The sequence below is a fragment of the Octodon degus genome, unplaced genomic scaffold (genome assembly GCF_000260255.1).
Source record: "Octodon degus isolate 3935 unplaced genomic scaffold, OctDeg1.0 scaffold00347, whole genome shotgun sequence".
NCBI classification, from domain to species: domain Eukaryota; kingdom Metazoa; phylum Chordata; class Mammalia; order Rodentia; family Octodontidae; genus Octodon; species Octodon degus.
Genome location: NW_004524923.1, coordinates 80,379 through 94,019, shown reverse-complemented (window position 1 = coordinate 94,019; position 13,641 = coordinate 80,379). Strand labels below are relative to the sequence as shown.

The window sequence follows — 13,641 nt, the reverse complement described above, 5'->3', positions numbered from 1 at the left end:
GCCCCTAGCTAACCTCATCAAACAGAGGAAAGAAAAAATTCAAATACAAGCAATAAGGAATGAAAAGGGTGTAATTACCACAGATTCAGTGGAAATTCAGAACATTATCAATAGCTACTTTCAGAATCTTTACTCTTACAGAATAGAAGACACAGAAGAAATGGACAGATTCGTAGAAAGGTACAAATTACCACAACTGAATTGACAAGATATAACCACTCTCAATAGTAGTGGGGAGCAAACGCAGGGGCACTATACCATGAGTCAACCCCCAGACTTTTCTAAATTTTATTTTGAGACAGGGCCTTGCCACATTGTCCAGGTTGGGCCAGAACTTTGAATCCTTCTGTCTTAGCCTCAAGTAGCTGGTATTTCAGACATGTGCCAGTGTACCTAGTGAATCTTTTTTTTTTCTTCCTTCTTTTTTGGCCTAGAATCTTTCAATTACTCAGAATCTCTGCCCAGACTTATTCTATTGTTATAGGGTGATAACATTTAATCATAGTTTAATTTTGAGTAAGAAGCCAATAGCACAAGTATTTTCTTCCCACTCCTTCATACCTGGTGTTGAGTTGGCTATTCCCTGGTCTGGTAACACTCCATGTTTCTGATGCTGCTCATACCAGTCACTCACTGTCATAGTTGCCAGACTTGGATAACCAGCTCCAAATACTCTGTAAAAATCACATTCCTTTCAGAAAATTAAACAAAAATAGCAGCATTAAAAAGTCTCTTCACTTTAAATAACAAGGCCTGACTCTATTTCAGCTCTGTTTAAAGTTAAGACCTTTAATGAAAAGATAAACAGCCCAAATCAACTCCCAATAAGCAACCCCAGAAACTAATGCCCCACAGAACAGTGATGACATTATGAAATGGAATTTGCAGTTAACTGCTCTGAAAGGTGCTGAAGACAATCTCTCACCACCTTAAGGAACAGCATCAATAACTCAAAATTCAATAAAAGATAAGCAAGAATGTCCTTTTGAGAACTGCATCTAAAGGCATCAAGAATGGCAATAATGGAAAAAGTTTTTAAGTATACCATTAGATACTTTATCTTCCTGCTTTATTATATTCCTTATGCAAATGTCTAAGAAAGATACACTTGGATAAAGTATCAGGACCGTTAAGCAGCACTTTCTTTTTTCTTTGCTTCTGTTGTTTTGAGACAAGGTCTTACCACATAGTTCAAGCTGGCCTTGAGAATACAGCCCAGGCTTGCCTCGAACTCATGGCAATCCTTCTGTTTCAGTCTGCTAAGTACTGGCATTACAGGCATGAGCCACCATGCCCAGCTAGGGATGACAGAACAGCCTCTACAGGTGAAGCCATAACTTTTCCACAATGATTATCCTGTGTATTGCTCATGCATTGCCATAAAACCACAAAAACAGAAGCTGCAAAAGCAAGTCACTTTCTACTTACTTGGACTGGGCCTTGTTCCGAGTGAGGATGAAGGACTTCATTGGAGGTCTATCCTGAGGAGATGACTGAGAAGTTGATGCCTGAGGAAAACATGAACTTCAGAGGTGCATTTGCCATTTTATCCACACTATGATGCATGCCCTTGCTCTTAAGTATTCTGATGCTAAACAAGTCAGTTGTCATGGGAGTGGATTTCTAATGAAAGTTTAGGTTGGGTCCCCCATCCCTCTCAGTATGCATGATGTACACGTGGTCCCCCCTGCCTTCCTTTCTTCTATCATGAGATGCCACAAAAGAAGGTTTGTATCAGATGTGCCCTACTTGGCTTTGGGACTTCCCAGCCTTGAAAAATTATAAATAATAAGTCTCTTGATTTAAGAAAAAAAAATTCTAGTGATACAAATGCTCAAGAATTACCTGCTCTCTATTTATTACTCTTTAAGATATAACTTCACTGAGGGAGCCTGAATACCTTGTTACAAAAAGAAAAATTCTCACAGGAATTTTACTTACCACAAGGAAAATTACTTGGCTTTAACATAACTCCTCCAAAAAGGGAAATTCTGAAGTCCCCCTCTATGGTCCATCTAAGTGCCGTGAGCTCACCTTGATGTACTTTTCCTTAGCCCGGCTTTGCATGGAAAAGCTAACTTATCAAGACCTTTCTACAACCCCTTCCAATATACTTTTGCTAGTAATTGTCAAGTACTCTTAGGTGTTTTAAAAATGGATCCTTCTTGGGACATTGTTGTGAACATTTGTCCTCCAATTGGCCTCACAATGGTTATTTTTCTGGGCTCTGGGTCTATATGAGCTGGACAGCTAATGTAGGGCATTACTATGGGATGCAGACCCTCAGCTGGATTCACTGGTCTTTAGTGTGTAGACACAAATCCTACACTCTTTTGAACATGATTCTGGGTGACTATTATAAAATAATTTATTAAAAAATGGATGCTTCTAAATAAAAATGGAAAGAATAGGTTAGGAGTCTGTGTATGAAGGTACACAAAAAGATTCCATGGAACCTTGACATACTAGGTGCAGACTGAAACAAAACATGACTAAAGAAAAGGTAGTCACTTGGTTCAAGCACCATTGCCAGGGCCAACTCCAATACTGCAGAAAAGAGCATTTAAAAAACAAAGAAACAAAACCATTAAAGAAGGGGACAGGGTAGGACTCCCAGGAGCCCAGCTTCAAAATATTTGAAAACCATTCATATAGATAAGGGGACTTACAATGGCCTTAGAATACTAATTATTCATTCTTTTATCCTTAACTCAAAGAATTAGGTTATCTTGAGGGAAGAGCTTCAGGGGCTACTTAGTACAAATTAAATTTGGAAGAGTCTTTTCTGAGAATTTAAATAAATGCCTATGACCCACTGATCAATTCAATTCAATTCAATTCACATTATATCCTATACCACAGGGCAAGTAGAAGCAGAGCCTGGTTTTTTGAAGCAGCAGCTCCAAAGAGGGTTATTTTCAAAGACAGCCAAAGCTGTGTTACACCAGGTTTTCTTTCCCAGCGTTCTACGCATGGAAATGTCACTATATTAGTACTAGCCTCCTACTTGGAAGATTTACATTATTGTGTAAGGTTGAGGTCTAATTCCTCTCAACCTAAACACATTCCCTAGTCTTTTGCTTCACCCTTTTTTTTTCTCCTCCAGTTTTGCTTTTCTTATCTCCTCCAATCCCTTCCTATTATAGTTAAGCACATTTCAGCTATAACTTTCCATAGCCAAAACCACTTTTTATTTCGGGAAAATTTGTCTCCATGATATGTAACAAAATTGAAAATAACTACAAATGTGTTACAGATTAGAAAGCCCTGGAAATACTACTATAACCTAAAGAAAGAAACTAGTAAATCATCAGCCTTTCTCCCCTCACGTTAAGATGAACAGTGATTTTTATGAGAACTTACACAGATTTCAATTTGATTACTTTCCCAAAGAATATTCAAATCATTGACAGCAGCTTTTCTTATGTGGGCAGGGACCAGGCTTACCTCTCTGAAAGAGTCTTTTTCTCTGAGGATCTTTATTTCCTGGTCAATGCTCTCAATCTCCTCTAAGCTGATTCCAATCCACCTCCGCAGGTGAAGGAGGTGATATTCCCGAACTCGCTCATCATCTGCTTGACCATTTTCCACAGCAGATTTCAGTGCAGACAACCTATGTTCCACCTCTTTCTTCTGTCTGTATCTGTTTCACAGAAAAGCATTACCAATGAACTTAAAAATAAAAGAGAAATTATGTCAAAAGAAAGCCACAGCAGTATTTTACCTTTCCAAATGTAGATTTCCACATTGGCAGGAATACTTATTTTATAACCCAGGGTTTGTTGTAAGATAGTTTACCAGACTACAAAGTCAAGGAAGGGCCACAAACGACTGAGAGATAACATTCTGAAGCCAGAAAAATAAAGATGTGACCTGATCTCAACAAGTCCTGCAATCAAAGGATGAGAATATCTTAGCCATTTGATTCCACCAACTTTTATTCGGCTGAGTGTTTAGTATCACTCAGTGCTTCCCCACCAAGTGTTCTATTTGGGTTGTACATTCAACGAATTATAGATTCGAAGGGCTCATTTTATCTACCATTGATACAAGAATTCTTTGTGAAAGTGTTAGAAAATGGTCATTTCTTTTCTTCTTCTGGGCAAAACCTCCCCAGTTCTTCAGACTCAGACTCAGACTGATCTTGGCTGCATTTTTCAGGATGCACTCTAGCATCATCTACCATAATTCAGCTATCAATACCTCCAGAGTGCCTATTGTGTGACAAGTACTGTTAGTGCTGGAAACAACAGTTTACAAAAGAACATCCTTGCTTTCATGAAGCTTTCATTCTAACAAGAGAAAAGAAACAGATGAGTCAGGTGGTGATAAGTACACCACGAAGCAGTAAAAAGCATGGTCAAGTGGACAGAGTGACAGTGCGAAAACAGGAGTGCTATTATACACAAGGCAGTCAGGAAAGACCTCTCTCAAGAAGTGATACCTGAGTAAAGGTTTCAAGAAAACAAGAGAATAAGCCCTACTAATATGTGGAAGACTGCTTTAAGAGAAAAATATGAAGGCCCTGGGGAGGGAGAAGTACATGGCCTGGAATATTTGGGAAATAAGGCCAGTGTGGGTGGAATGGAGTGAGGACTACTAGGAAATGAGGTCAGACAGGTAGGCAGGACCACAACACATAAAACTTTGTAGGTTATGAAATCCAAATACCAAATACCATGAGGTATGGAGTGACATGCAAAAGCCACCTGAGGTTTCCAAGCAGAATACATGACATGCACAGAACATTAAGATTTTTTTTTGGGTCGGCCAAATAGCTCAGTGGGTTAAAGCGCCTGCAAGCAGGTACAGGGGCCAGGGGTTTGATCCCCAGGCCTGCTGTGCTGGTCCCGACCCCAGAGCACACTGAGACAGCAATTGAAACTGGGCATGGTGGTGCACAACTGTAATCCCAGCTCTTGGGAGGTTGTAAGGAGGCGAATCACTACAAATCCAATCTAGTAGTGAGACACTGAACACCCTGCATACCCTTCCCTAAAATACAAAAAAAAAAAAAAAGATTTTTAAATGCCACTTCATTGTTTGGAGTGGAGGCTGGGAGACAAGCATACTTGGCAGGAAATAAGAGGATAATGTCACAAACAAGGTGAGACAGTGACTTGAAATAGGAAGGTAGTGTTGGAAGCAGTGAAATGCAAGTTTATTTAAAATATAAAACGGGTCAAGTTTACTTAATGGATATGAGAGCTTGAGGCAGAGATGAGTCAAGGAAAAACTGTCAAGGTTTCCAAGTGAAGTATCTTGAACTGTTTGCCTGGAACCCCACTCCAGACCTCCAGAACCAAAAATTCCTCTGCAAATGTTTACCCAACTCAGGTCTTAGCCTGAAGTCCATGGAATGAAGGGGGGTGGGGGGGTTGAACTTCCTGAAATTTTATAGACTCTACCTATACATTTTCTTTCTCTTTTTCTGGAGAGAGGTCTCAAGAAATTATCAGGAGTCCGTGATTCATGAAAAGTCAAGAACCATTGCTCTAGAAACACTTTATTATAAAAAAAAGTTTTTCAGTCTCTTCTTTTACTCAAATGAGTGGGCATTTTCTGTTACAAACCTCAGTTATTCCATCATCACAGGAGCCTCCTAAGTGAAACACTACAAAGGTCAATTCCTAGCTCTTGAATGCTAGTAGGGTTATTACTTCTGGATGTTTAATCAGTGCTACAGCTATCCCTACCCTTTCCTAGAGGGACCTATGTCACAGGACAAATAACAGGAATATACACAACCCAGGGTAGAGTCTGGACTATCTAGTGGTCCCTTGAGTAAGGTTCTCTTTCATCTTTTTCCATACTCCTTGTGTATGGCTCACACAGTGCTCCCTTCCTTGTGTTCTACTTCCTTGCATCTGTCTTCACTCTTGCTAGTAAGATAAACAGCCTTAGTGAAATTAGAGGAAAGTTACCAACACTACCTACGGAGGAATCTTAGGCCTCAAAGGCATGAGCCAACAACCACTGTCCCAGACTTTTGTCAGTGTCCTAGATTCCCCATGGCAAGAGATTATATGGAAACGTACAATCTCTTATCTCTTAGTCAAATCCTTCGGACTTTGGGCAACTTTCACCACTCCCTTGTTCTGTTTCAAGCTATTAAAGAGAGGTAAGGAATTATAAATTCATGTCAAATGGGTTAACTACAAGCCCATATGATCAAATTTTGCCTTTCTGTTCATCTTTGTGGAGCTCCATACTGCCACACTCCCAACCAGCTAGAATTGAAGTATGGGCCACAGAGCCCTACTCACTCTTGTCTTTCTTACTCTGCTTTTCTTATCTATCTAGGCCCCACTCACATCCTTCCAGGCTGCATTCTCACCTCCCTGCCATTAGCACTTGTAACTTTTATCTTAACTAGTGTCTTTTCACCTTGGAAACGCCTTACCTTTGCTCAGCAGTTCATTTTTTAAAAAAGTTTTTCAGATGAGAACTTTTTTTTCCTATGCTTTAGAGGAATAGTACAAGAACCAGATAATTGAACACCTGAGTTAAATCCTACTAGCTATAATTTCATTCAAATCTTTTCTTAAAGTCCATTTCCATGTCTTTTTTTTCATGTCTTTAAAAGTGAGGGTCTATTTCATGAGGTTAAGAGAACTCAGATGGAAAAATGCATAAGAAAATGTTTTGTGAGCAGTGATAAAAAAAAACTGGCATAAGGAGACTGAGGTTATGAGAGGCTAGGTGATGCCCAATCTAGTAAGTGACAGAAATTGGTCATCTCACGCCTGTGACTCCAACAAATCTTTCTCTGCTATACTATATTGCCTCCATCTTTCAGATTACTTTATCTGTCCCTTGGAAAACACCTCCAAGTTCTTACCATGATTCAATTACTGGGTTGGGCACCAAGGGATACAATTAGTATACTAAGATACAATTAGTCAAGGTCTCTGAGCTTGAGGAGTTCCAAATTTAGAGACTGATAGTTACAGTGTGATTAACATGAACAAGATGCTAGAGTATGCAGGAAGATTCCTAGGGAGAGGCTTCAAAGGACTCAATTATCTGCTCTTTCCCCCATACTTCTGTAAATCCTATTTGTACTTTGATGAGTCTCATACCTCTGTTCTATTTTTTTTTTTTTTTTGGTACTGGGAATCAAACTAAGGACCTTACTCTTCAGGCAGGGGCTGTGCCACTGAGTTATATCCCCGGCTTATTTTCCCCTTCCTCCTTTAGCTTGGCCCAAGGTTTAGTCCTTAGCTTTTTTCTTCTTTTACATGGTTTATCTTGGCAAATTCATCCATATTAACCACAGCAGAGGGTTCCTAAATTTTTTTCATCAATCATCAAGCGGTCTATTAAGTTTTAGTTGTGTATTTCTGTCTATGAAAATGGCTATCCCGTTGTCACTTTAGGACTGAAATCATGTAAATCTAAAAGTAGACTCATTACTGACCCAGGTTCTACTTTATTTCTGTCAAAAGAATGGAGATGGTGCTAATCAACCAAACTCACATTCACTCTTCAAACATGGAAATTAGAGAATATATGTGAAAAAAAACAGGTTTGAGAAAGAAAAGACATACAGTTTAGGTGTTGTCGCTGTACCTGAAGTCATGAATGGGGTGACTTAAGAGAAATTAAATAAGGATTGAATAGTTTGGGTTTGTGTATGTGTGGCACTAGAGACTAAACCCAGGCCTTGTGCATGCTAAGTAAACCACTGTTATCCCTACGGCTCTCAATGTTTTCTAATCTTCTTGCAAATGTAATTTCTGATAGCTGTCAGTTTATTTTTATCATTTGATCTTAGTTGGGAGTACTGATGACTTATCTTTCTGCTTCTTTTCCCTTTTAATTCTATATACATCACCTCCCAAAGCTGACCTCTGCCTATATTGCTTTTAGCTTTTGCCAAACTTAGATTATTAGCTATTCCCTATACACACCCCAATCTACCTGCCTCTGAGCTTTTGTTCATGTTGTTTCTCCTATCTGTCCACAGTAAATAATGCCTGAGCAGCTCCTACAGGCCAGGCCCTGTGCTAGGCATACCACACTGAAGAAGAGGGAAATGGCTTCTGCCATCATGGAGTACACATTCTCGCACAGGACACAAAACCCAGAAAGACAGACACATGAAACAGCTGCACATGAAAGGAGTGCCATGAAAGAAACAAACACGGAGCAAAAAGAAGGAAAGGCCCCTCCAGTGATGTTTAAACTGAGAATAAAAAATGAATTTGCTGTATGAACAGCATTCCACACAAAAGAACACATAGTCTATAGAAGAGATATGTCTGTCTAAAAAACTGAAAGACAACACGTGTGGCTAGAGCTAATAAATAAGGGCAGAATGACACAGTGAGATTGGGGAGACAGGCACCAGATCACGGAAGGCACGGCAGTCCGTGCTCTATTTTAGGAGAGAGATTCTGATGGCCTAGAAGGACATGTCAGTGGAGATGCAGAGAGACAGAAAGATAAAAGATTCCTTGTGTGGACAGAATAGATTGGATGAAGCAATCTGGAAAAAGGGAGTTGAAATTAACACTTAGGTTTCTTATCTACAAACATGGGAAAATTGTGGTGAACTTACTAAGACAGTAAAGACCTGGGCATAGCACTTGGGCTCAAAAAGTCGAGGGTTTCTGCTGGGTTTTAGCTCAATGATAGAGCACTCACCTAGTATGTGTGAGGCCCTAGGCTCAATTCCCAACACCAAGAAGAAAAAAGGTCAAGAGTTTAACTGTATGGCATGTTAAGTCTGAGACGTCTGTGAAATACTCCAGGGTACTGGAAGTACTGATCTGATGGTTACAAGGGTTCTGGCCTAGAGATATAAATACGGGAATTAATAGCATAAAGATAGTGTTGATATCTGTCAGATGCTTTTAAAAATGGCCAATGATCAAGCTTGCAGGCCAAAGAAATATAAAATACCTTCTGTTTGCTTAAAGGGACGACCTAATTTTCTAAATAAACATCCAGGACCAATGCAGTGACACATACTATGAAACTTATTATTGTAGAAAGCAAAATTGGTACCATGTATGAAGACCCTTAAATCAGTCAAACCTTTTCATCTAGTCACTGATCCTTCTAGAAATCTATCCCAAAGGAACAGAAGTAGTTAAGGTTCTGGGTTCAATACCAAAAAAAACTTGGTTCATACTATCACTCAGGATAGGAAAAAGATACTCTAAATATCTGACAACAGATTAGTTTAAATACGATACAATTATAGAATGGAATATTATATAATCATTAAATATTATGGTTTCAGAACACATATGGAAACACAATATTAGGTTAAAAAACAAGATTAAAAAGCTGTATTTATAGTATTATTGCAAATTTATTAGCTAACATAACTATGTTTGAAAGAAAATACACAGAAAGGTAATAACATCTATCAGTGCTAAGATTAATGCTTATTCTTGATTTTTTAAATATTCTTGTTTTGCCTACTTTTACATTTAGGAAAATCTGTAATGTCCATTTTTAACCATCTTTAAGACTCAAGGCCGGCAAGCTAGCTCAACAGACTAAAGTGCCTGCTTAGGCAAGCCCAGAGACTGGGGTTCCATCCTGGGCACCATATGCTGTGCCAGCCCTGCCCCCAGGCAAGGCTGAGCCAGCCACAAAAAAAGAAAAAAGAAACTCAGCTTATATGTAGTTACATTCAGAAATCTTTTCATTCCTCCAATCAGATGCAACCTCTCCCTTATCTTTCTCCATAACACTCTATTTCTATGGTGTTTGTATTCACTTCTGAATTATTTGGATCCAAAATTCACTGTTTATATGCCACTGCTTTCAGCTTCTTACAGCGGATAGGATACTGAATTATACTTTGCTTCAGTCTGTCCTGTATTCCCCCAAATCACTCGCTGTCAATCATTATCCCATAACCATACTTTACTATTCTTCACAAGCCCTACCTCCTGAACTTACATTAGTATTTGGTAGCTTACTGTCTCTCTCCAGTACGATAAAAGCTCTTTGACTGCACTGATTTTGTCTGGTTCTCTAATAGCTTCAACAGTTTTCAGTACACAAGAAGATCTCAATAAATATTTGCATAAATCAACCAACTTTTAGCTCTCCAGATCAAACTTCACCTTGAGCTTCATGCTGTCAGACACCTCTCCTGGGGGGTCTTCCAGGGATCAACTCCATATGCACTAACATTGAATGCACATGCTGCCCACCCCCTGATCTGCTCTTCCTTGTCTACTCTCCATCTCAGTGAACTCAACAGCCACCTACCTAAATCAGAAACATGGACATCTTCCTTGCTGTTTCTACTTCACCTTTCATAATCAATTAGTTCATCAGGTTTTCTGCAGATTCATCCCTTCTAAATAAATATATTCCCTCTATTCATCTGCTATTGCCTAGTGAACTGTTATCACCTGTCACCTAAATGGGCTTAGTGCAATAGTTAAAATGCAAGTATGATCGTGTTACTTTTATAAAAGACATAAAATTTTTTCAGTGGATCCCAGTTACCAACCTAAGTAAGCTCAATCAACCTAAAAGACCAAATTAAAAATAATTAATATTTATAAAATCCTATGTACTAGATACTAGTTTTATGTGTTTATCTCATTTATACTCCTTAAGAAATATGCACCATTATTAGATTTCACATTGGAGGCAACATGAGGCTCAGATAGGCTACATAACTTTTGCAAAGTCTAATGGTTTATAAATAAACTGGGACTCACACCCAGGTTTCTGATTCTGTAACCTATGCTCTTGGCCACAAACATATACCAAAGCTCACTTTGGTTATTCTATCAGATACTGTGTAGAACGCTTTATCCGTATTTTTTAGTCCTTATAAGATATTCTCTGAGGAAGGAGCTATTATTTCCTCAATTTTGGAGCTGGGGAAAACAAATAACTTGTCCTAGATCATAGGGGAAATGATGGAGCTACGATTCACACACCTTCCCAAGCTCTTAGCAACAAGCCTTTCTCACATTCTCAGCGCACCTTGGTATTGACCCTGCATTCTTCAGCACCATTCCTTCCTCCTCTTTCACAGTGTCCCAGCATCACTTAACTGAGTGCTGTTCCTCTCCCACATAGCCCCACTCCAGCAGTTTCCTTAACCACTTAACTGTTTACCCTGGGTCACTCAGGCAGCACATCTGTTTACATACTGACCAGGTGTGTTTTTAACCAGTTGATTGTTGTGCTGAATAATGTAGTAACAGTGTCATTTATATATTTTCTGCTACGTTAGAAAAATTAAGGAAAAAATATGCAACTTATGGTCACTTTGTATTTAAATAATTGGACTGGTAAGTGGTTAATGTCCCATTGGTTTTATCAATGCCACTATTTCTGCAGATTAATGCCCTCCTCTCCTTTTCCTCTGGACAATACTATTTGTCCTAACTCCTGACAGGAATTACCCTTTGCAGGGAGCCTTTTCTCCCCTAAACCTTTGGGTGTGTGCCCTCACAGTACCTTGTGCATCTCTCTAGCACATCAATTTATACTGCTATTCTATTTCTATATGCATCTTCCTCACCATAGTACGAACTCCTCCCAAGCAATGACCACTCATACAAATGCTCATACAGTTTGCATCTTCAGTGATCAGCATAGTTCCGAGACACTGTAATTACACTGTAATTACCGTTAAAAATAATTTTTAAGATTAAGATAAGCAACTTTTTCAAGGTCACATAAAAAAACATTGCTACATTGAAGATGTTACACATCTAATTCAGTATTCTTGTTAGAACAATGCAACTCAATAAACAGAACACTGGGTGGAGCACAGTAGTGGATACCTGTAATTTCAGCACTCAGAAAGTGGAGGCAGGGGGATCACTGTGAGTTCGAGACCAGCCTGGACTACAAAGTGAACTCAAGGCCAGCCTGAACTGCCCTTGAGATCCTATCTCAAAAAGACAAAACAAAACAAAACCCAGAACACAAAACAACACCTCTGAGATGAGAGCCCTTCAGAGTTATTTACTGCATATGTGTATTATGTTGTGACAAAAGGTTGCAAGACACTGCTAAACTACACTGTTGCCATTTGCAACCATAATCCTTTGGTTATTCTATCAGAATATACTGTGCAGATCACTTTATTTGTATTTTTCTTTTAGTCCTCATAAGATATTCTCTGAGGAAGGAGCTATTATTTCCTCAATTTTAGACTTGGGGAAAGCAGTTACTGTCTGTCTCCATTACAATAAAAGTTCTTTGCACTGATTTTCTCTGGTTTGGGTACAATCACCTCAACAAAGGTAGAGGCTTTCTGAAAAACTCAGCAAAGTTTGCTCTGCCTGGAGCTCATGCTCAGTAAGAACCAACATGTACACACCATTCTGTCTTCCACGCACACAAAGACATGCACTCACCAATTGTACTGTCACTGGGAACCTCTCGAGTTATAGCTATTGACCCACCTCTCTATTTTAGCCTTTCTTTGAGACGCCATAGCAAGGAGGTTAGCATAGGCCATGGAAGAACTAGCAGTGTTATTTTCAGCTGAGTTGTTCTTGTCCAGTTGTTGTTTGGGCAGCTGAAACTCTGCTACATGGTAATAATGGCACTGAGTTAAGTAGTTTATAAAATGTTCTCGAGCCTGCTGTAAATGATCTAGCCGCTTGCTGGGGTTGACTTGTTTCATGGTGAGGGCTCCTTGCAACGCTGGCACCATCAGGTACTTCAGGTCGATGGAAGCAATTTCTTCTAAATCTTCATTTCGGCTGGAAAGAGCAAAAAGGAGGCTGTGAAGCCCGATTTAGCATTCAAACAGTGGCTGTTGCTTCCTCGGAGAGAGGAGGGCTGGGAGGGAATAAAACAAAGGCAACAGCTGCCAGTTTCAACCTAAGTGGCTGTGTTCACACCCAATGCCTATGCATTCAGCCGACACTAGGGAGCAGAGTTATGGGACACCAACCATCTCAGATGAGAGACGGACAGTGAAAACAATGTATTAAGGCCGTAGCGAGTAGATACGAAAGGGTCTTAAAAGCCCCCAACCCAAGCACAGTGGCTCCATCCTTGATAGAGTATTACCTTCGCTCTCCGTTTTTACCCTTTCCCCCATACCTGAACAAACTGAGTTGCGATAGCATTTTAGCAGCCTTCTCAAGTAGATCTAGTCCCTTGATCACTCTGTCCTGGATTATCTTGGCGCCGGTGGGTTCATTGGCTACTTCTACTTCCTCCAGAAGCTGTTTGCTGGTTTCGAACAGCTCGGGAAGTCGAGGGAGCTCTAAGCTGTCTTCAGACGCTGCCATCTTGGAGTGGGAGGAACCCAGAGCATTTGCTTCCGGGCTCAAGGGCAACCAGACTGAAGTAAACCACGTGTGCGGCAGGCCCCGGAAGTGGCGCTGCACTGGCCAGTCCCGCCATTGTTACCAAAGCCGGGAGGGACTCCCGGGAGCGGCGATTAGCCGGCCCGGGCAAGGCAACCGTCTCCATTGACTCATTTTACCAGGAAGCCTGGTAGAAGCTACAGGCATCTGTTAAAAACACACACAAGCAAAACCCTTGGCGCTATTTTACGGCTTACTTCTCGCGGCGGACGGCTGACCGGGAAGTTTCGTGGGGTCTCCGGGTGGGGCGGGGGGCGCGGCTGGGCACAGGGCGCGGGAAGGCGTGCGAGGCGGGGGCGGCCGCGGCGCGCCCCAGGAC

The 13,641-nt window shown here is 40.4% G+C and overlaps 1 protein-coding gene across 1 annotated transcript in view; it reads right to left on the bottom strand.

Moving 5' to 3' along the window:
• Igbp1 (immunoglobulin binding protein 1) overlaps positions 1-13,312 on the bottom strand; it is a 27,068-nt gene extending 13,756 nt beyond the window's left edge. Inside the window, exons 1-5 of the mRNA XM_023708311.1 lie at positions 13,054-13,312; positions 12,405-12,707; positions 3,448-3,643; positions 1,429-1,508; positions 562-674 (exon numbers count right to left, since the gene is read on the bottom strand). Of these exons, the coding sequence (XP_023564079.1) occupies positions 562-674; positions 1,429-1,508; positions 3,448-3,643; positions 12,405-12,707; positions 13,054-13,244 (883 nt within the window). The 5' untranslated portion in view covers positions 13,245-13,312. The remainder of the gene's footprint in view (positions 1-561; positions 675-1,428; positions 1,509-3,447; positions 3,644-12,404; positions 12,708-13,053) is intronic.
• Positions 13,313-13,641: the final 329 nt, after the last annotated feature.